We start from the raw sequence: 20,969 nt of genomic DNA on the forward strand, positions 1-20,969 counted from the left end.
CTGTCCAATGGAATGTCAGCAGGTTCTAGTGCTCTCAGTGGGGTGAGTGTGTGGAATGCATCCTCACTTAAGATGTTGACATCAGCTTCTGTGTCGATTTTAAATTCCATTGGGATGGAATCAACCTGTAGTTGCACAGTCCACTGCTCTTTGTCATCTGCACTGCACACTGAACCTAAGAAATAGGAGGTCTGTTCAGCCTGCCCAGTCTCTGTGACCTCATTCACTGACCTGTTGCTGTTGCGACACACTCTGGCCCAGTGTCCCATTTTATGGCAGTTGTGGCATGTAGCTTTCCCTCCAGGGCACCTTTCATCTCTGCCATGCTTTGCTTTCCCACATTTACCACATTTTTTCACTCTCTTTTGTCTTGCCTTGTTGTTGTTGTTATTTATTTATTTATTCTGTTTGTAACGCACCTGCTGTACTGATCCCACAGTGTCTCCCTGCAGGTTAACCTGTGCCGCGACCTCCTCTGACTCCTCTGATACGGTCTGTATTGTCAGTGCAAGTGTTAAGTCCGCCATTAGCTGCAGCTTGCGCGAGAGCTCCTTATCTAATATACCAACGACAATACGATCGCGGATAATTTCCTCTCAGTTGGCACTGAACTCACAGTGCTCTGATAGATCATACAGGGCTCGGAGAAAACACTCTGCCTTCTCCCCTGACCGTTGGACCCACTAGTGGAAACATGCCCGCTCGTAGATAATATTCCTCCTTGGGAAAAAATACTCATCGAACTTTCTCGCCACAGGATCAAAGTTGTTTCTGTGGCGGTCTTCGGCAAAAGTGAACGATTTATATATGTTTTCTGCCTCATTGCATAAATCAGGCAGCTCACCTGCACTTTTCCGTTAGCTTTGTCGAGCTTTGTTGAGAGCCTGTACCGCTTGAAGCGTTGTCTCCAGTCTAGCCATTCAGTCAGCTTATCGAAAGTAAAGTTCGCTGGGGGATTAAACTTTGCCATTCCGTCGCCTCCCTCCTTTTATTTTATTTTCGTGACTCACAGGCCACTTCTGACACCATGTAGTTATCGAGGGTCGAGTAACTTTTGTATTTCCACACAGGTTTATTGTAGGCGATCAACATACAGCCAGTTTTCAGGTGAGGCATTAACACAGTGCACAAGCATGTTCTGTCTGTCATAAAGCAGTCTAGTGCTGTAAACATAACGTTGTCGTAACAACTAGTCTGTCATCTACGTGCATATGTGACAGACAGGAAATTGAGGAATTTAAAAATATATAGGCCCTTGCTGCCCTTATTTTTTGTTACGGTTTTTGTTTCTGAAATATGCATGAACCCATATGCCGCCATTGTTGTATACATTACAATGCACTCTTTTTTTATGTCACTTACCATAAGTGAATTCACCCTTTCTCTTACAGTAGAGATGTATGATTTTATAATTGGTCATACAGTATGTAAATTGACATGTTTGTACATCAAGTGCACAAGTGGTGATGATACCATCACATTAATTTTCCATGGGAATTGATGCACACGTATAAACAGGTGTGATACCTGAAGGCCACACAGATGACTTTTTAATTAAGGCTATCTATTCTTTGTCTATTCAATTACTGCAAACTAAATCTGTGAAAGCCGTTTGATGAATCAGTCAAAGACGTTAGAAATGTTTTGGTGGCGTGATGGCAACATGTGGTTTCAAATAGTTGGCAGACCTTTTTTTAAAAGGAGTCATTTGTTTTTTCTGTTACTGTCTTAGTGTAGATACAATCACAAAGGTATCATTCCGCTTAGATACACATAACTTATTCTTACGGTATACTGACACTTGTATCAACAACAGAAAGTAGTACCATGTGTATATATAAAATATGGGCATTATTTCTTTAGATGAACAGTGTATTCTTTCTCAAATGCATGACAGTAAATGGAGTTCCTCTTTCTCACATGCTGTTTGAGTTATTCTGTCTTTAAAATCTTGATTCACTGTCTGTGGAAACGCAAGAAACACAGATTACTTAATAAAGACTACCTATTCTTTGTTACTCAATTACTACATTCAAACTAAATCCATCAAAGCCATCCTTACAAACAAATTACTAACTGAATTATAGTTTAGCTCCTGTTATTTCCATTTCCGTCTCTATTAAAAAGGAAATAATCTTCAGAAAAGGTAAAGGGGTAATAATGGATTTGAAGTGTCTAAAAATGTAAATTCTGGTTGGCGTTTTTTGTTTTGGATTTTGAAAATTTAAAAAAAATCAGAGAATCGAAAAAGACCAAGGACTTTGAGTTTTCTGTTGTATCTTTCATCACACTGATTTACAGAAGTCTTATAGTATATAGTTATACTGTGAATACAATTTAGATAAAAAATATAAAACATGTATGCTGGTGGACCATCGAACAAACAGTTCTGACTTCAACTGATAAATCCTTATATTTTGCACAAAAAAAAACACATTAGAATTATACATTTTGAGAAATTTCTGAAATATGCATGAACCCATATGCCGCCATTGTTGTATACATTGCAATGCACTCTTTTTATGTCACTTACCGTAAGAGAATTCACCCTCTCTTACAGTAGAGATGTATGATTTTATAATTGGTCATACAGTATGTAAATTGACATGTTTGTACATCAAGTGCACAAGTGGTGATGATACCATCACATTAATTTTCCATGGGAATTGATACACACGTATAAACAGGTGTGATACCTGAAGGCCACACAGATGACTTTTTAATTAAGGCTATCTATTCTTTGCCTACTCAATTACTGCAAACTAAATCTGTGAAAGCCGTTTGATGAATCAGTCAAAGACGTTAGAAATATTTTGGTGGCGTGATGGCAACATGTGGTTTCAAATAGTTGGCAGACATTTTTTTAAAAGGAGTCATTTGTTTTTTCTGTTACTGTCTTAGTGTAGATACAATCACAAAGGTATCATTCCGCTTAGATACACATAACTTATTCTTACGGTATACTGACACTTGTATCAACAACAGAAAGTAGTACCATGTGTATATATAAAATATGGGCATTATTTCTTTAGATGAACAGTGTATTCTTTCTCAAATGCATGACAGTAAATGGAGTTCCTCTTTCTCACATGCTGTTTGAGTTATTCTGTCTTTAAAATCTTGATTCACTGTCTGTGGAAACGCAAGAAACACAGATTACTTAATAAAGACTACCTATTCTTTGTTACTCAATTACTACATTCAAACTAAATCCATCAAAGCCATCCTTACAAACAAATTACTAACTGAATTATAGTTTAGCTCCTGTTATTTCCATTTCCGTCTCTATTAAAAAGGAAATAATCTTCAGAAAAGGTAAAGGGGTAATAATGGATTTGAAGTGTCTAAAAATGTAAATTCTGGTTGGCGTTTTTTGTTTTGGATTTTGAAAATTTAAAAAAAATCAGAGAATCGAAAAAGTCCAAGGACTTTGAGTTTTCTGTTGTATCTTTCATCACATTGATTTACAGAAGTCTTATAGTATATAGTTATACTGTGAATACAATTTAGATAAAAAATATAAAACATGTATACTGGTGGACCATCGAACAAACAGTTCTGACTTCAACTGATAAATCCTTATATTTTGCACAAAAAAAAACACATTAGAATTATACATTTTGAGAAATTTCTGAAATATGCATGAACCCATATGCCGCCATTGTTGTATACATTGCAATGCACTCTTTTTATGTCACTTACCGTAAGAGAATTCACCTTCTCTTACAGTAGAGATGTATGATTTTATAATTGGTCATACAGTATGTAAATTGACATGTTTGTACATCAAGTGCACAAGTGGTGATGATACCATCACATTAATTTTCCATGGGAATTGATACACACATATCAACAGGTGTGATAACTGAAGGCTACACAGATGACTTTTTAATTAAGGCTATCTATTCTTTGCCTACTCAATTACTGCAAACTAAATCCGTGAAAGCCGTTTGATGAGTCAGTCAAAGACGTGAGAAATATTTTGGTGGCGTGAGGGCAACAGGGTGTTTCAAATAGTTGGCAGACATGCTAGTTGCGAAAGCAGTTTTTGAAAAGGAGTCATTTGTTTTTTCTATTACTGTCTTAGTGTAGATACAATCACAAAGGTATCATTCCGCTTAGATACACATAACTTACAGTATACTGACACTTGTATCAACAACAGAAAGTAGTACCACGTGTATATATAAAATATGGGCATTATTTCTTTCGATGAACAGTGTATTATTTTTCAAATGCATGACAGTAAATGGAGTTCCTCTTTCTAACATGCTGTTTGAGTTATTCTCTTTAAAATCTTGATTCACTGTCTGTGGAAACGCAAGAAACACAGATTACTTCATCTATTCTTTGTTACTCAATTACTACATTCAAACTAAATCCATCAAAGCCATCCTTACAAACAAATTACTAACTGAATTATAGTATATAATTAGTTATACTGTGTATACAATTTAGATAGAAAATATAAAACATGTATACTGGTGGACTATCGAACAAACAGTTCTGACTTCAACTGATAAATCTTGATATTTCTACATATATTCTATTTATACATTGAGAAATATGCGTTAACCCACATGGCGCCATTGTTGTATACATTGCAATGCACTCTTTTATGTCACTTACCATAAGTAAATTCACCCTAGAGATGTATGATTTTATAATTGGTCATACAGTATGTAAATTGACGTTTGTACATCAAGTGCACAAGTGGTGATGATACCATCACATTAATTTTCCATGGGAATTGATACACACGTATAAACAGGTGTGATAACAAAATTATTTTCCCTTAAAATAAAGGCTGGAGGATTATACTTTATCCTCCATGTATTCTGTTCTTCTGATCCAAAAAAATATGTATATTTCAAGGTGGGTCTTAAAAGCAACATAAATTAACAGAAACTTCAACTCAACTGTATCAGTGTTTTATTCATTATATTTGCTTCAGCATCTTGTGATACAATTTACTATAGTAATTAAATAATGAACTGGTGAATGCAGACATGATCACTATAACACTACATTTGATAATAACTTCAGGTGACAATTTGGTCGGCATTAAACTTCCATCCAGTCTGTGCCTGGATGTCCGAACCCATTAACAAGTTAATTAAATCATTTAAGCTTTAGTCTATACTAATACAAGCATTTATTTTACAATGTTGAAACTAATTGATACAATCACTATACTACAACAGTAACACAATGCAATAATTAATAAACTACCAGGCTTTAAATAGTGGTTAGAGATGACCTTTAGACCCATAAATATGATAAAAAGGGAAACTGTGCAAGTCAGTAAATTAGTGCATTATACATTATTCTTTACAGCAGATTCTGTCTCACAAATGCAGATTATATGAAAGAGCACAGAGACAACCTAGCAGCAGAAATAGTTGGATGGGACCAGGGGCACTTGATGCAGAAGTGAAGATTTTCCTGTTATTAAGAGCCTGTGCAGGCCGAAACACGTTCTCATATCCTGCATGAGTAGGGAACAGCATCATCTGGTGGGATTAGAAAAATTGTTAGCTTTCACATTTTGGACAAACTCAAGTTAGATACATTTACATGAGGTGAGTTGGAAAGAAAGATTCAAGGAAGTTGTCACATGGGTCAAAGTGGTAAACCTCATTTAGCAAGTCAACACGGGTGTGAGTCAGTGAACGAGATTTGTTTTCTAAACCTAAAGACAGGGTGAGGTCTTTTCTTAGATTGCAGGTAGACAGCTTCCTATTGTTATAGCTGGCAATTACCTTCAGCTAAATATCCATGTTTAACACGTAACATTTAATAATGTTAACGGTTGGAAACCTTTAACAATGGAATCCAACCAGTTTTTATTTTAAGTAAGCTGACAGCAGCTCACTTGAAATGAGACAGTCACAGGTGTTTACTAGTATTGACTTTTTAAGTGTTATTTCTTGCCAACCATATACCATAACTTTATCAGACTTGTTATTCCCATCTTTAGCTTTTGTTTGGTCTTCTGTACCATCCTTTGTCTATTTTATTTTATTTTATTTTAAATGGCATCACGAATCAGCGAAAATAGCCAAAACCTTTTCACATATAATCCGTTAACATAAAATCTTCAGAGTTTCTGTTTAGGTGTTAGATGAGCTTTAATAGACTTATATTGTTGGTACATCAAATGGAATTGATAACAGAACAATATGATCTACAGCAGAAGAGAAAAGTTATTTTGTCCATTAATTCAGTTAACATTTCATTTGAAAACTCGTCATACATCAGTGATTTGTAAACATGTGCACATAGCAGACATTCTGAACGAACTGTGACGCCAGCAAAATGACAACATGATTTCTTTGATTGGTGACGGCAGAGACAGCATTACATAAATGGAACAAAAAGTCCTCCAGTAATGAAATAGAACTACAACATATCTGATATATTTGAGAATTACTATGAATGTAAAATCTAATGCCTTTCATTACTCTACTCCCATTACACATAGAAGGCAAAAAAAACAGCACCAAGATAAGGGGCACATACCATGTCTTTATCCACTTTAATAGACTCTTTAAAAATGGTCCAGACGACGGCTTCATTACAAGACGGGGTGGTCAGGGAGCCGTTGTAGCGATAGAACACAGCTCTGTTCACGTCACCAAGCAGATCATCAATTGAGATCTCTTCTGTGACATTTGCCTTTGAGCCTAAAAGAAAGCATAAATACTCAAGATCAAGCGGCAATATTCAGTGTATTGTGTATTTTGGGTAAGCAATCGTGTGCACCCACTGATGTTCTGTATATGTGGAAGGTAGCTAGTCAGTCTTTTCCAGGCATCAATATCAGATGTTGGCTTGGATGTGGGACCTGTCTGCAGAGACATACAGGTGCAAAGAATTGAAGCATTTGACAGAATTGCAGATTGTAATCCTCTTCTAAGGAAAGCTTCACCTCCTACCTCATGATGAGATTCGTCGCTGCTTTTGGTAGACTCTTTAGCCTAGAAAATAAAATTTTGGAAGATTTATTTACACAAAGTAATCATTGGTTTGCAATTTTTATTTACATTTAAGAAAAAAACATAGGCTTCCATTTCCTTTGCAAATATAAAAGATGGATATGATTTAGGCTACAGATGATCAGAGACTTTATACAGAATGCACAGGCTTATAACCACAACAAAAAATAAATTGCCTACATCACTTCTGTTTAGACTCCTTGCACGGACTACAGCATGACTGAATAGATTTTGAGATTTTTTCATTACTTTCAAGTGTCCTTTTCTAACATAAACCCTTTTCACACATACGAAAATCAAAAGTCGCACTGACTTTACCCGGAGTTTCTCCGACCATACCCCGAGTATTTTTTCCGCAGAAAGTCCGATTGAGCTGATGTGCGAGAGCGCGTACTCTCACAACTCTGGAGATTTCAACTCAAGCCAATGGGAAGAGAATGATGTTTATATCCAGCGACTGCCTACAGTGTCTGCACGCGACCCACTACGATCTCTGTGCACGCAAATAAACGGCTGCATTATGTTTTTTTGTTCGTCAGTATGTTGTTCTCCTCTCTTTTGTGGATGTTGTCATTCCATTGGACAAAACATTTCATAACCCCATTTGCTAGGATACTGTAATCCAACCGCTAATGTTAGCATTCAACCACTTAATAGCTCATGTAACTAAATTTACAAGTTCTGTTGCAATGCGTACTGGGAATTTATGCCTCTCATTTGAATGTGTAACAATACAAACAGTCAGGCCTATTATCTTTCTACAACTTCATATCTAACTGTGACAGTAAGTGTCTGAATGCTAACGCTAGCTGTTGTCTGACCATGGCTAACAGGTAACTGTTATGTTGCTGTATTTTCGATGTTTTTATACTTTCCTTTAGCCAGCTAGTTAAACTCCAATGTTTTGCATCCTTAAGCACAACAGTTTGAGATCATTACAGCTTTTCACCTTCCTACCTGAGGCTCGACTTTTCTGGAAAGGAGGCCAGATATACATCAGGGGAAATAGCCACTGTGTGAATACAGTCATTTCCCCTGCTGTACATCTGGCCTCCTTATACAAGTGGACACATGTTTTTCAAATGCCTGGTTGAACCGTAGAGGCGATGGAGCTTTTGCTGTGACCCTGACGCTCTGAATTGAACTGCATAAATGGTCAGCAAAGTCTTTAACCACTTCATTTTATTTTGATGTCACAGTATATTAAGTTGAAGAGAAACTCCTGCACACTGTCCAACTTGCAAACAAACACTTATTGGAAACGTTTCTGTACGAGACCTTCATCAGGCACAAAGTTAGTCAAGATGGGCATGGCATCTTAAATAGGGAGTGGCTACAAGCCTGCAACCAATCATCATTATGACATCAACTCTGGATTAACGAAATAATAAACATGAACATCAGCTTCTCGGTGACATTGAAATGTCTGCACAAATAATTTGTATGTGTTCAGCCCAGCTGTGAGTCAAAAAGATTATTGTTCATGTCGTGTTTGAAGAACATTTTATCCTCAGCTTGAGAAACTCTTAAGCCTGTTAAAAGTCCTCCTCACTACTCTTAACAGTTTGACACCTTAGGAGCTCGCTAACCGCTGAGACACTTCGTGAATAACTTTCATCTTTACAAGGATCAAGTCTTAACTTTTGTCACCAGGACCAACTCTTAGTACTTAGGAGGATTTGTGAATACAGCCCCAGGTCTGTAGGGGCGCTCAGTGGGACCGTTTATTTACAGGAGCGAGTAAGAGACACCTGACATGGAAAGTTTTGTTCAGATGGGAAAAATGTAACTCTTCCTACTGGATGTAGATCAGTGATTAAATCATTATGTTTCTTCCATCATATGATTGAATATATTGTTTTCTTCATTAAAAACTTTCTACCTTGAAATTGTGTTTTATACACATTGTTTCAGCTGTTCCTCAACCTTTGAGCCACCATAATCATACATCCAAATCTTATGAAAGCCAGTTTTGTTATTGTTTTTTGTCTTGAATGTGGGGAGGACTTTGTGTGAAAATATTATACATTCAGGTCACAACTATTTGACCTACTATAACAACTGTTGTCTACTACACTTTCTGTTACCTCAATGAAGAATCCCAGCACTGCCAGGCCATTAGGAGTCTTTATTGCATCCTCCAAACTTAAATCCTTTCTTTTGTTCACTATGTGCATCTGGACAAAAAGACAATAACGACATTGAGTATACAGTGGCAACCTAGAATTCAATTAAAAATGAAATGCCAATAATAATGTTACAACCTCCATTGGGTATCTGTGTGAATCCACGGTGTGCTCTGAGCCCTCAGAGTCTGGTGACCTGGAGCCCCAATGAAAGTGGAACTGAAGGGTGGAGTAGACGTGTCCCAGACCTCCTCCTGAGACCTCCAACAAATCCTCCTTCAGAACACACTTTACTGAGATCAAAGTCAAAGTTTCATTAGTAAACTTTTATTGGGGTGTGTGTGTGTGTGTATATATATATATATATATATATATATAGCAGGTGCAAACACAATGTTTAAAATTACATTATAGAAAAATGCAGATAAAACAAATTACATGATCTTCACCAGATCCCAGCTGAAAAGATATTTAAGATTTTTATTAATACAATAACTGGGGCTCAAATTTATTCCATGTTATAAATATACGGGTATCTGTTTAGATAATAAATTATCTTTTAAAACTCATTGGAGAACTGACTAAAAAAAGTAGTGCCTTACACTGAGCAGTAGATATCAGATTGTACAAGCAACTTTCTTATCAGTACTTGCTTACGGGGACATTATTCACATGCATGCTGCTGCACATACTCTTAAGCCCCTTGATGCCGTATATCATAGCTCTCTACGGTTTATTACAGGGGACATTTTTAGGACGCATCACTGTATTCTTTATGACAAGGTGGGCTGGACATCACTTTCACTCGGAGGGAAAATTATTCCTCTCATTTATAAAGCCGTCCTAAATAAATTGCCTTTCTATTGATCCTCATTTTAGGGATATTTAATACTTTACTCGTTCTCATGACTGCATCGTTCTCAATAATTCTTCTACTTTCATGAATTCGGAACTGGGTGAAACTGCATTCTCATATTATGCTCCCTATAAATGGAATAAGCTTCAGGACTCCCTTTAAACTGGACAATCTTGTAACTCTATAGCACTCTGTAACTTTTGAGTGAAATGTTGTCTGAGGCATGCTCTTGTTTTTTCTGATGGATTTTGATTGTGTTTTATACATTGTCTTGCATTTTTGCTATGTATTTATGTTTAAATGTTATTACAGAGCATCATTGCAAAAGAGAGTTGTGCTCTCAATTGGTTTTCCCTGTTTAAATAAAGGTCATATTACTTTGATTTACTACAAAGAAAAATACACCCCAGCTTTGAGGCAGGAAGAATTAAATAGTGGCATTATGCTTGAATTTATCTTTTGGACTATAAATTGCAGCACATTTTATGATCAACCACATATACTACAGTAAACTGTATTGTTTGGTTAGGAATAATTGATAATAAATTCTTCAGGAAAGCCATTCATAACAGGCTGACTTTAGTTCAACATTGAGTGTAGACTTCGAAGTTAAAGTTGCTCCATGTGAAGTCAGTAAATGTGTTAAAAATAAAAAAAGAGCAGATAATGTGAAAGAAAACCAACCTACCTGCTTCTCCTGTGTTAGTGATGTATTTGATTGCATGTTTTTCATCAAACTTTGTATAGGTGAACTCTTTGAGATGGTTATCTTTCAAAGTGTTACGTGTGTCTATGTTGATCGGGGACTGGAGTTCGCCGCCACAATAAGACTGAGGCAGGAGCTGCCACTTTGAAGGGCTGAAATCTTGAGGGTGAAGAAGAAAAATCAACATTTTAAAGACAAATTTGAACACAATTTTGACTCAATTATTTCAACCTGTACAAGTTTGCTGGTATACATACGACAGTGATCATCATAGCACCAATGACCTTCAAACAAAACAAAAGAAGAGAACAATAAGAAATGTGTCTGCCAATGTCAGAGTATGTTGGGTGACACAGATTGGTGTGCATGTTTGATTTTTAACTCACTTGAAGGCAAAGTAGTTGCAGGGGAGGCAAACACTTGACGTCCATTAGTATTTTGGGTTGGACGAAATACGTTTGAGATTCCTGTCTTCATGGGAAAATTTTGAATCTAAGAACAAAACAAGACCCACTACATCAGATGAACCACAGTGATTTTAGCAAAACCATTTGTTGTTTTTTATTGTAGCATTTTTTTCTAGCAGCATAGAATATGAGTTGTGTCCATTGGTGTGGTTGTCCCAATGTCTAAAGGTGACTTCAAAAATCCATAATATGTGGATTTTATTACTTCAGGCCGAGCCTAAGGGTCATACTTTGGTGACGCCACTGATTACTAATCCAAAAACCATGAAAAACATGTATAGCCTGTTCTTCTTGTGACAGGTATATTTCTAGAGATTCTTGACAGACGAGTCCCCACTCTCCATTGACTTTGTAGCGGATGCAGATGGCTTCTTCTCTACTTCGTCTGAAGAGTGTGTAAAAGCTGCCGTGAGGTTAGATGCACTACCAACATGGTGATTAACACACAACTTGTTTTGTTTGTAGAACTTTGGCAATTTAAACCGTAGCAGTTGAAGCTATGCAGGCCTAGTTTTGGTCTTTGTTTATTAAATGATGATTTAATCAAATAGTCATGATTGTTCAAGTATCTAACTTGTGGTCTAACTTGTCTAGTCTCCACTATGGAGAACAAACCTGATATATACTAAGAATTTGTCAATATAAAGTGGTAAAATAATGACATTGTGAAATCTTGCTAGTTAGCAGTTTAGCTCTTGATAGTATATTGAGATGATGGTTTTCCTCTATTGCGGTTTACATGTGTAGTTTTCTTCTGCATTGTCTTTCATGACATATGTATTATAAATATCAGAAAGACTAATCCAATATCACTGCACTCCTTAACAGTACAGCACCAATGAAGGACATCTTTCATTTTACCTTAAAGTGATTTATTTAGAGGACTTATTGTTTTCAGCTTCTTCCTCATCTAATCGATTAACAAAATGCATTTGTTATCCTGTAGCCTCGAGCAGAGATGAAAAGCTAGCTACAGAGGCCTTAAAGCTCCATTTTCACAATTCCACACCCCCAGATATGTTTCTTTGCCAAAATGTAGTTATCAACCCACAATCAAAAAAAAAAAACTAAAAACAACAAAAGTTAATGAAGGTGATGTGTTAAAATGACTGAATGGTATTTAATTAACAGTTAAATATCTTGCATCAGAAAAAAGAAAAATTGAAATCACATCACAAACATATCTTCAACTTGTATCCCCTCTGAAATTTTGATCTCAAGCTTATGGAGCCAAATTGATTGCAAAAGCAATTCCTCAAGCCAAAAAGAAAAGTTTTGATGTTTTACACAGATCAAAATTCAATGGCTCATAGCCTGCTTGTATCCCCCTCCCAAAATATAACTCAAGTGCAACCACTTCTCTTTAAGAAAAACAGGCGAGTCATTACTTTATGTCAGGCAGGCTTGACAATGAGTAAGGTCTTCTACCTGTTCTTTTGTGAAGTGTCCTTAGATAACATTTGTAATGAATTGGCACTATACAAATAAAGATTCATTGATTGACTGACTACTGTAGGCTTACCTATATTTTCTGCACAAACAAAATGTTTCCCTTACAGGCCTCCAGAGTATTTCTGTTCTTTATCTGGAAAGCTTTAAGCTCTTTAGATCTGCCAAGAAGAATAGCAACTAGTGTTTTAGTCTTTCACCATAAACCTAAGCCTACCTTTTGATTAAGAATGCTTAATAGACCTGTTTTACTTTTAATGTTCCCTTCTATTACTTTAGTTGTGACATGACTATTTATGTATATGGTTAACATCTTGTTCTTTTTCCATAGTCTTATCACTTTCTTTTCTGTCATTGCCAAGTTAGCTACCAACCTGTATAAAAAGATGCTTGGAACTTCCTGGATTGCAAGGTAGATTGACAGATGCAAAGCTTTCAAAACCAGTGTCACAAGGTTGAGTGGTATGGGAAAGGCTTGAAGGTGTATTCACTTTAACCCTTTAAATACCATACAGTAACGCTGCAAAAATCTAGATGTCTAAAATGAATTAAAATATTTAGAATACAACTTTTTGAAGTATTTGTTTTCCTTTTGCTGTTCAACAGACTGGTATGTTTGAAGTTGAGGTCAAAGAGTCAGGCACCTGTTGATCCACCTGCTGGGCCACGAGCAGAGTCATGCGTACCGCACAATCTGCTGGCTGCTGATGGATGTCATGAAAGATAAGATGGAATGAAAGACCGAATGTGTCATTCTGCTACGTGCACATGACTGATAACCTTTTTTTCCGCCCAACATCACATGCAGCAGCATCTTGTCTTGTGGCTATAGTCAACAGAAAAAAAACAAAAAAAAAAACAAGCCTGACTTATCAAAAACGACTGTCAAAGCAGACACCAGCATGTAGAAAGCCAGTATGTCCCTGCATTTGTTTGTGTCCTCTGGAGACACTTGCCTGCATTAGCAGCTTGTGTAACATTTTGTTATGATTCCATTTGCCCAAGGTCATCACAGTCTTTGGATGTGTCTGGGTTTCTGATCAAGGCTTAAAGAAAGTAAAGTTTCAGTTAACTTTGTACTGGAAAACACAGGTAGAAATGTCCTTCAGAGGGCTCCCTTTTACTGTGATAAAGCCAGTACACTAAGGTTGAATTCATTCTTCTATCTTTGCCAAAGTATCTGTACTTCTGTGTATTTCAGTAGAGATTCTGAGAGCTTCACAGCCTCTTCTAAGAAATTAATTCTGTTCTCTTTAGAACAAGTTTCATTCTGCTCAAGGTTTCTGCCCGTGAAGGGAGGTTTTGGTGGATTAAGTTTGTTCTTACGTAACATTATAAAGGGTAAACAGAGGCCTGCTCTATGTTTAAAGTTTAATGAGATTACGTTTGTTGAGAGGTCACATTATATAATTAAATGATATAACCAAACATAAGAGGGATAGCTGTTATGCTCATATCAGAATTAGATTTTATCTGATCAGAATACTCGGAAACAGCTGAGACTCTGAAACTGTTCAATGCTCTATTTGCCAAATGTGTCTGTGTACAGTTTGATACAGGAAGTGTACACTTGGTTATTGGAGAGTTTGGCCAACAAAGATGTTGCATTACTAAATACTTAAAGCCCTCTGTCTTGTGAGGGGCATGTGCTGACTGCCCTGACCTCCTCTTACACTAAAATAACAACTCTAGTCCAGCCAACTCACCAGATTTTTGTTGATGTTGATTGGCTCTTGAAACACTGTCCACACAACTGCTTCATTGCAGTTGGGCGTGGTCAGGGAGCCCATGTAGCGGTAGAACTTTGTGCGGTCTACATTTCCAATCAGGTCATCGATAGAGATGGTGTGGTTAAAGTCTACTGTGCCTGTGAAAAGATGTCAGACACAGAAGACTCAGTGAGTGGTCAGGAAGTCTACTTTTACAACAACACAGCCCTAATTTAGAGCTCAGCATTACAAAAGCCCACAATATCTAATTTCTCACACTTTTATGTTGTCAATGCACATGTGCACGGTGTGTTTTTAGATGTCACACCATGATGCAACATGGTGAGTAAAAGCTCACAAAAAGTTCTCAAACTGTAGTTAGGCGTGGCACTATTATTGTAACCTATCACCCAACAATATAGTTCTGGCACGATATGCACATTACATTTCATACAACAGCAAAAGCAGTTTTAAATCTTGGTTGCCTAATTACAGTAACTTGCGGTTTGGCATCATGGTGCACAGAGTCACAATGGAACAACAAGCATCTACCATACCTGCGGTGTTTTTCAGGTAGGACGTGAGATTGCTCCAAGGTCCGGACATATCTCCATCCTCTGTGGCCTTTAGGGAGAAAACTGTTTGTTAATACGCAGAAACATTTAAATGAGGGAGAGGGGGGGCGATTGCAACACTTTTGCATTTCTCTTCAGTTTGACAGGTATTATTTAGACTTGACATCCAAATTGATATATATTAAAGTTACATCTGTCTGCTACTCAAATATACCATTTAAAGATTATATTAAGTGCAAATATGATCAGGACAAAATGTAATGTATTAAAAATCCATTTAATTTCTCTAATTGACCGTTGCTTTTTGTTTCATAATGCAAAGTATACAAAATATATATTTGATATATGGGCCAGCATGGTATGGGCAGTATCTAAGACAAAAGAATAAAGAAATATATATACATATATTCTCAAACTTTGACCTAAAATGTATTTTAGTAATTTTCAGATGTGGACTTTTGAAATGCTGCTTTGCTGTTGCTATGGTTCCTTGTTTCAATCTCTTCATCACAGGTTCAGAAAAACATTTTAAAATGTTGAACATACATTTATGAAAAACCCCAGAACAGCGATTCCCTCTGGATCGTTCACCGGGTCCTGCATACCTTTCTTCAGACTGACTATATGCATCTACAAGAGATTACATTAGAGTGATCAGACCAAGCAAGGTAACACAAGATTTCTTTATAAAGAAAAGTGGCAGTTGAATAAATTAACTGTCAGTAAACAATGCTGTACCTCCATTGGATATCGGTGCTTATCAATAGTGTGCTCTGAACCCGGATGATGTTCTGTATCCCCCCAGTGAAGGTGAAACTGAATCGTTGAATATGTTCCATCAAGTCCCCCTCCACTCACTTCAACCTCATTTTCCTCCAAGATGCATTTCACTTTACACCAAAAAGACAGAGATGAGTGTGAATTTAGTCACATGACATTTCAGGACTTCTGTCACAAGTTAAACTGTCTGTAGTCCGATTTAAGAAGATAATAAAACTGAATTGTCACTCTCTGTACCTGTATGTTTATCGATTTTGATCGACTTGATTACATTCTCCGAGGAGAAGTTGGCGAATGTAAAGTTATGCAGGTTTTGGTCAGTCTTAACATCACTGGTGACGATATCAATGGGAGACTGTCTCTTTTCTCCACAGAAAGTTCCAGAGATGTCTTTCCAATGAGCCGGGGTGTGCTCTGTGACAGTAATAGAGATGCTCTCAATAGCTCAAACTAATGTAGACTGATGATGGCTCATTTAAATAATTCAAAGAGTCTGAAAATGTAAACTTTTACTTACCACAGCCAGTGTAACACCAGTCACTTCCAGCAGCTGAAACAGTAATAGTCAATACAAAACAAAATGTCAAAAGTGACTTTATCAAATGTTGGAGGAACATTGTAACTGGGACCAGCTAGCTGCTCTCTGTGTGTGTGTGTGTGTGTGTGTGTGAGAAAATCTACCCGTTTTTCACCACTACAAGATTTAAATGTAATGTTGAATCTGGTGTCCTGAACAATAACTCTAATTTCTAAATTAGAAGAGTTATTAGGGAGGAAAGCACTCAACATCAGAAACTTATCAGGCAAGCAAAACCATTGTTCTCTTATTTCTTAGTACAATGTATAGATGTGTCTTTATTGCTTTAGCTACTGATATAAACTTAAAACAGTCAGATAGCCTTAATCACTGCGTCTCGTGCTTTAGAAGCATTACAGTGACTAATACATGTGATCCATCAGTTGTCACTAGGGAGGGGGGAAAAAAAAGGCAACCAGTCAGTGCAACAGCATGTGAATTCCTCGAACAAGCTTCAATGCCAGCACTCCCTTTAAATTAATTACTTAAAGTAGTAGTTAGAGGCAGTTGTGGTAGCAATATTTGTATAAATAACATTGCTAGGATTAGTATGACTATTATAAGCATACATGTATTTGGATTCATTCGATTTCATGCAGTGGTTTATTGATTTACTAAAAATATTTCCCATCTCTTCTGCAGTTTGCACTCCATTTGTTCACCATCTAATCCCTTTTTTTTTTTCCCCTGAGAGTGCACACACTCGCACGCATAGAACGACGTCATTATTCTGTACCGTGACAACCTGTTTGTTTAGTTATCCTGTACCTGTTGTTTTGGTCTTCCTCTTGTTGTTCTGCTAGTTTGTTTTTTTTATCTTTGGCCTTGCATTTAAAAAAAGAATACTAATCAAAAAAGGCTTTTATTTGAACAGCTGCTGTCTGAAGCAGAGAGATGGGAGTTGGTCAACCTGTCATCTTTGGCTGTATGGTTATGTTTCTAGTGCCTATTAATGTTCCCAACAGGTCTGTATCAGACAAAAGCTATTTTAAGCACACAGCCAAAAAGTAGCCTTTGTTCACATTTTCCACTGAAGAAATTCACAGTGATGTAGTGGGTAAGGAAGTTCAAAGGTGTGATAATTGTTTTTGTTTAAAAGATAGAAAACACCACACATGTACGGGACATGATCAGCAAACAATAAAATGTACCACAGGAAATGCCAAAATCTTCACTCCTGAAACTTCCTCACAGTAACTTTATTAACAGCAATTAAGAAGTATCTGCAAGTACAGCCATTCTCTGTACCCTCATCACGTTACCTAGACGTTGAACTCTCCAACTAAATAACCATCATTTATAAAATGTTCAGAATCAAAGAGGTTAATGTATGAACATTTTTCATTTAAAAAAGAAAAAAGAAAAGAAAATAAGTCATTAACAAAATCACAAGATTTTCATTTTTCTGTACTTCCACATGATTATATTTGTTTTATAGAACAATAAAATACAGATTATTCACATTTTAGGTTTCTACAGTCTTTTAACTTAAGTTGGACAAAATACATGTTTCATGTTAGTGTAACTCTGCATTATTTTGAAATTTGTCAAAAGTAGTCAATGTGTCATGGTAGGCAGCAGAGCTCCTCCACTTAATTGAAACCAACACTCTACTTACCACATTTCACCAAAGCTCCAAAACACAAGCACAGCAGAAGGGAGGAGACCGCCATCTTGGAGGGGAGAAAACAGACCTTTTACCAATCTGAAGTTGGATTTCTTTTTAGGTTTCGCAGCCATTTCACAGCATAATAATGAAGAAGAAGTCTCTCATTTAGAAAAAGAGGAAATCAGACTCACTGATGTATAGTGGTATACTAGCCTAAATGACAAAGCCCTATTGTATGTTCTGTAATAAGTCCACAAAAATCAATAGGAATTTTGTGCTTCGCTGCAGCTTCAAATCATCTTACCTTTAAGGCTTTAAACGTTGAAAATAAAATGTGTTGCATCAAAAGCAGCTGTGAACTCCTGAATAAGTCCACCAGTGATGAGAAGTTAAAAAAGTGTGTTTCTAGTCAGTGATATAGAGCAGGAGGGGACATACAATAGGAGGGAGGGGGGGCTTTTGTATACATCACTAAATCAGAATGGGGGACACAGCCAATCTACAGGTCTCGTCAGGATGTTGTGGTCAAAATACAGGTGCTTGGAGCGTGCCAGTGATCTGGTTAAGGGGGTTTACGCAGCAAAGTTACTGGCTAATTCTAATGACACAGAACAGAAGTTTCCATACACAATGCGGGCTAGGTACAAAGGAGATTACTTGAATGTCATTCAACTTTAAGATTTATTAGCTTAATTTAAGGATTATAATACTATAATATAATGGCATTAGCCTACTTGTATTAACTTCACAAATGTATAATTAACATGCTTAATGCAAGTTAAGTCTCATGGACAAAACAATGGAATGCAATTTTAAGCAGACATAAAGACATTTACAGGCTTAATAATTGTTGCCATTTATGCCTTTTTGTGTGAAAAAAAATGGTTCAACTTTGTTTTTCATACTTTAAGGAGGCTAAACATCAATTGTTAAATGTTAACTTTTACAGATATGCAGACATTGTGTTTTATTTTATTGAAATATATGTCGATACTAAACAGTTATCATGTGAAATAAATATTTTTTATGTAAACCCTGAGGAAATAATTCAAACCAAAGGCTACAGCAAACTCCAGGACATCTTACACTTAAAATCTCAATTCTAACCCCTAGAAAGGAAGTTGTATTCAACACAGGGTTGACTGTATTGTTGAACAATAGACTTAACACATACACACAAAAGTACAATCAAGATAAAGGATACTATGCCACTGGAATTTTCTCAATATCCATTAAAACCCTCTATAAACATACAGCACAGAAGGAATAAGCTTTTAATTGACAGGTGCTCCTGAAAACTGATACCTGAGAAGCTAAACAGGATTTGTTATCCAAACATTGGATTATTCAGTAGACTTCAAGCTTACACAAGCCATTGTAGGAATGTTGACTATATATATCGTAGTAATCTGAGACGCAATGTAGGCTGGATATGAAGCACTCTTGTTATAAAAATGGTTAAATTTCAGCTGCTTAACTTGTTTTGTTTTATAAGGTTAAAAAATATTTAATGATTTCCCGAGTTCTAAATCAGACCTGAACTCCAACACAAAATAATACCAACATGATAAAGTTAAGGTGGCAAATTATAACAGCTATAGCAGATTTAGAAGTAAGATTTAAAAATTGTGTAAGTAATGTGGTGTCCAAAATGAATCCTGCATTGTGAAGAAAAGAATCAACATTCAGTGATAATTGCTGGAATGCTTTTTGATGCTATGATTTGGATATCCCTCTTGTTTGTTTGTTAGTTAAATAGCAGGCTAGCATGTGGTTAGCTTGGCCTCGCACAAAGACTGGAACAGCCAGCTAACAGTCACACTGCTTATTAAAAAAATAAAAATCTGTTTTATTTTGTTCATTTATTCTGTTATATCCATACAAAAATATGAGTAAATGTTTGCTTTTTTTAAGCTGGTTAATTAATAGACTTTTTCTGAGCTAGCCTTTATGGGTTTCTGCTGGTGTGTCTCAAGTCAAGAAAAAAAAATACAAACATACAAAAGGAAACTAAGTGATAAAAAGAGACCTTTAGATTAAGGTAGGCAGATTTTATAACTTTCGGACCAGGTAGGGAACCCTAGCTAGCTGTTACCTTGTTTTTTCCAGTGTTTGTGCTACACTAAGCTAACTTGCTGGCTCTAAATTCATATCAAAAAAAGAAGAATGATTGGTAGGTGTATTTTTCTTGACAGAGGGCCAAATGTTTTTGTACCTGGTCTTGTTTAGGCAACTCCTACTGTATTTATGTATACGTACCCAAGTCTAATGGGACATCAACCCCATGATGAACCCACACAACAGGTTTGCTGTCCTCCAAAATGTCCTGACACACATCATTTGTGTTTATACTTCTAATAAAGAAACAACACACGCCTTTTCCAAAACAAGTACTAAGGAGAGGCACTTTATACTAACTTAATTCACAAAAGGAGTTGACAATGTGTGGTAAGAACCAAAACGGAGGTAGTCATAAAATTGAAATCAATGTTTAAAAAGAGAACATAATCTAACATGATATTCATTTCTGGTGTGCTTTGAATCATTTTAAAGTGGATTTCATATGGAAATGTCTGAAATACATAATATTAACAATTAGGAGTAGACTATGCGGTCAATTGCCTAAGAAAAAGGACAGCCAGTTCCTGCACTTATACTCAGTAGCTGTGTCAATATGTTATCTTAATGTACAAAGCCTTGGCTCTTTAACTGCTAAAGTCTCTTCCTCCTTCTTTTATCAAGTCAATGCCAGAAAAAGATGTATTCCATGGAAGCAGACAAGCCTTTACCTGGATCCCTTCCAGCAGGGTGAACGCCAATAAATCAGAGAGCCCTAAAGGAGTTCTCACCTGACCTAAATAATTTGGCTTCATGTGAGCCGCAGCTGGATATCCTTTAGTAATCAACATGTGATTGGCCAGAACGTTTACTTCATGAACATTTAGATTCTATAGATTTTGTTGTTGTTTTGTTTATTTTAGATATAACAGGGACACATGTATGTCTCCTGAACACTTTTCTTTTTCTTTTCTTTTTTTACCAAGTGTCTCTCTTAAAACTGGGTTGAAGTGATCACCATGGTTTCTGGTCTCGTACCCCTTTAAGAGCTCCTTAAAG

The 20,969-nt window shown here is 36.5% G+C and overlaps 1 protein-coding gene across 2 annotated transcripts; it reads right to left on the reverse strand.

The window, feature by feature from the left end:
• Window positions 1–4,915: 4,915 nt before the first annotated feature.
• Window positions 4,916–20,892, reverse strand: LOC109988871 (uncharacterized). 2 transcript variants are annotated; one of them, XM_020640469.3, is made up of 17 exons: window positions 20,642–20,892; window positions 17,862–17,916; window positions 16,184–16,216; window positions 15,904–16,080; window positions 15,625–15,776; window positions 15,433–15,516; window positions 14,869–14,935; window positions 14,309–14,469; window positions 11,073–11,178; window positions 10,944–10,970; window positions 10,669–10,845; window positions 9,263–9,417; window positions 9,086–9,175; window positions 6,939–6,980; window positions 6,770–6,851; window positions 6,523–6,686; window positions 4,916–5,513 (listed from the first exon to the last, which is right to left on the reverse strand). In XM_020640469.3, the coding sequence occupies exons 1-17, from the start codon at window positions 20,759–20,761 to the stop codon at window positions 5,349–5,351; spliced, it is 1,857 nt and encodes a 618-aa protein (XP_020496125.2). In that variant the 5' UTR covers window positions 20,762–20,892; the 3' UTR covers window positions 4,916–5,348. The 2 variants fall into 2 exon arrangements, with proteins under 2 accessions (XP_020496125.2, XP_065805872.1); XM_065949800.1 differs by lacking the exon at window positions 20,642–20,892 and adding an exon at window positions 18,157–18,264.
• Between the last annotated feature and the right edge of the window lie 77 nt (window positions 20,893–20,969).

The sequence above is a fragment of the Labrus bergylta genome, chromosome 21 (assembly GCF_963930695.1).
Source record: "Labrus bergylta chromosome 21, fLabBer1.1, whole genome shotgun sequence".
Lineage (NCBI taxonomy): Eukaryota > Metazoa > Chordata > Actinopteri > Labriformes > Labridae > Labrus > Labrus bergylta.

What these genes read in the sequence shown, in the direction of transcription:
- LOC109988871 (XM_020640469.3), bottom strand. Translation starts at nt 20,761, where the DNA reads ATGTTGATTACTAAAGGATATCCAGCTGCGGCTCACATGAAGCCAAAT. An exon ending in CAAAATCGATAAACATACAG is followed by an intron (nt 15,777 to 15,903) that starts GTACAGAGAGTG and finishes TTTGGTGTAAAG; the next exon opens with TGAAATGCATCTTGGAGGAA. An exon ending in TCAACATCAACAAAAATCTG is followed by an intron (nt 11,179 to 14,308) that starts GTGAGTTGGCTG and finishes TTTTGTTCTTAG; the next exon opens with ATTCAAAATTTTCCCATGAA.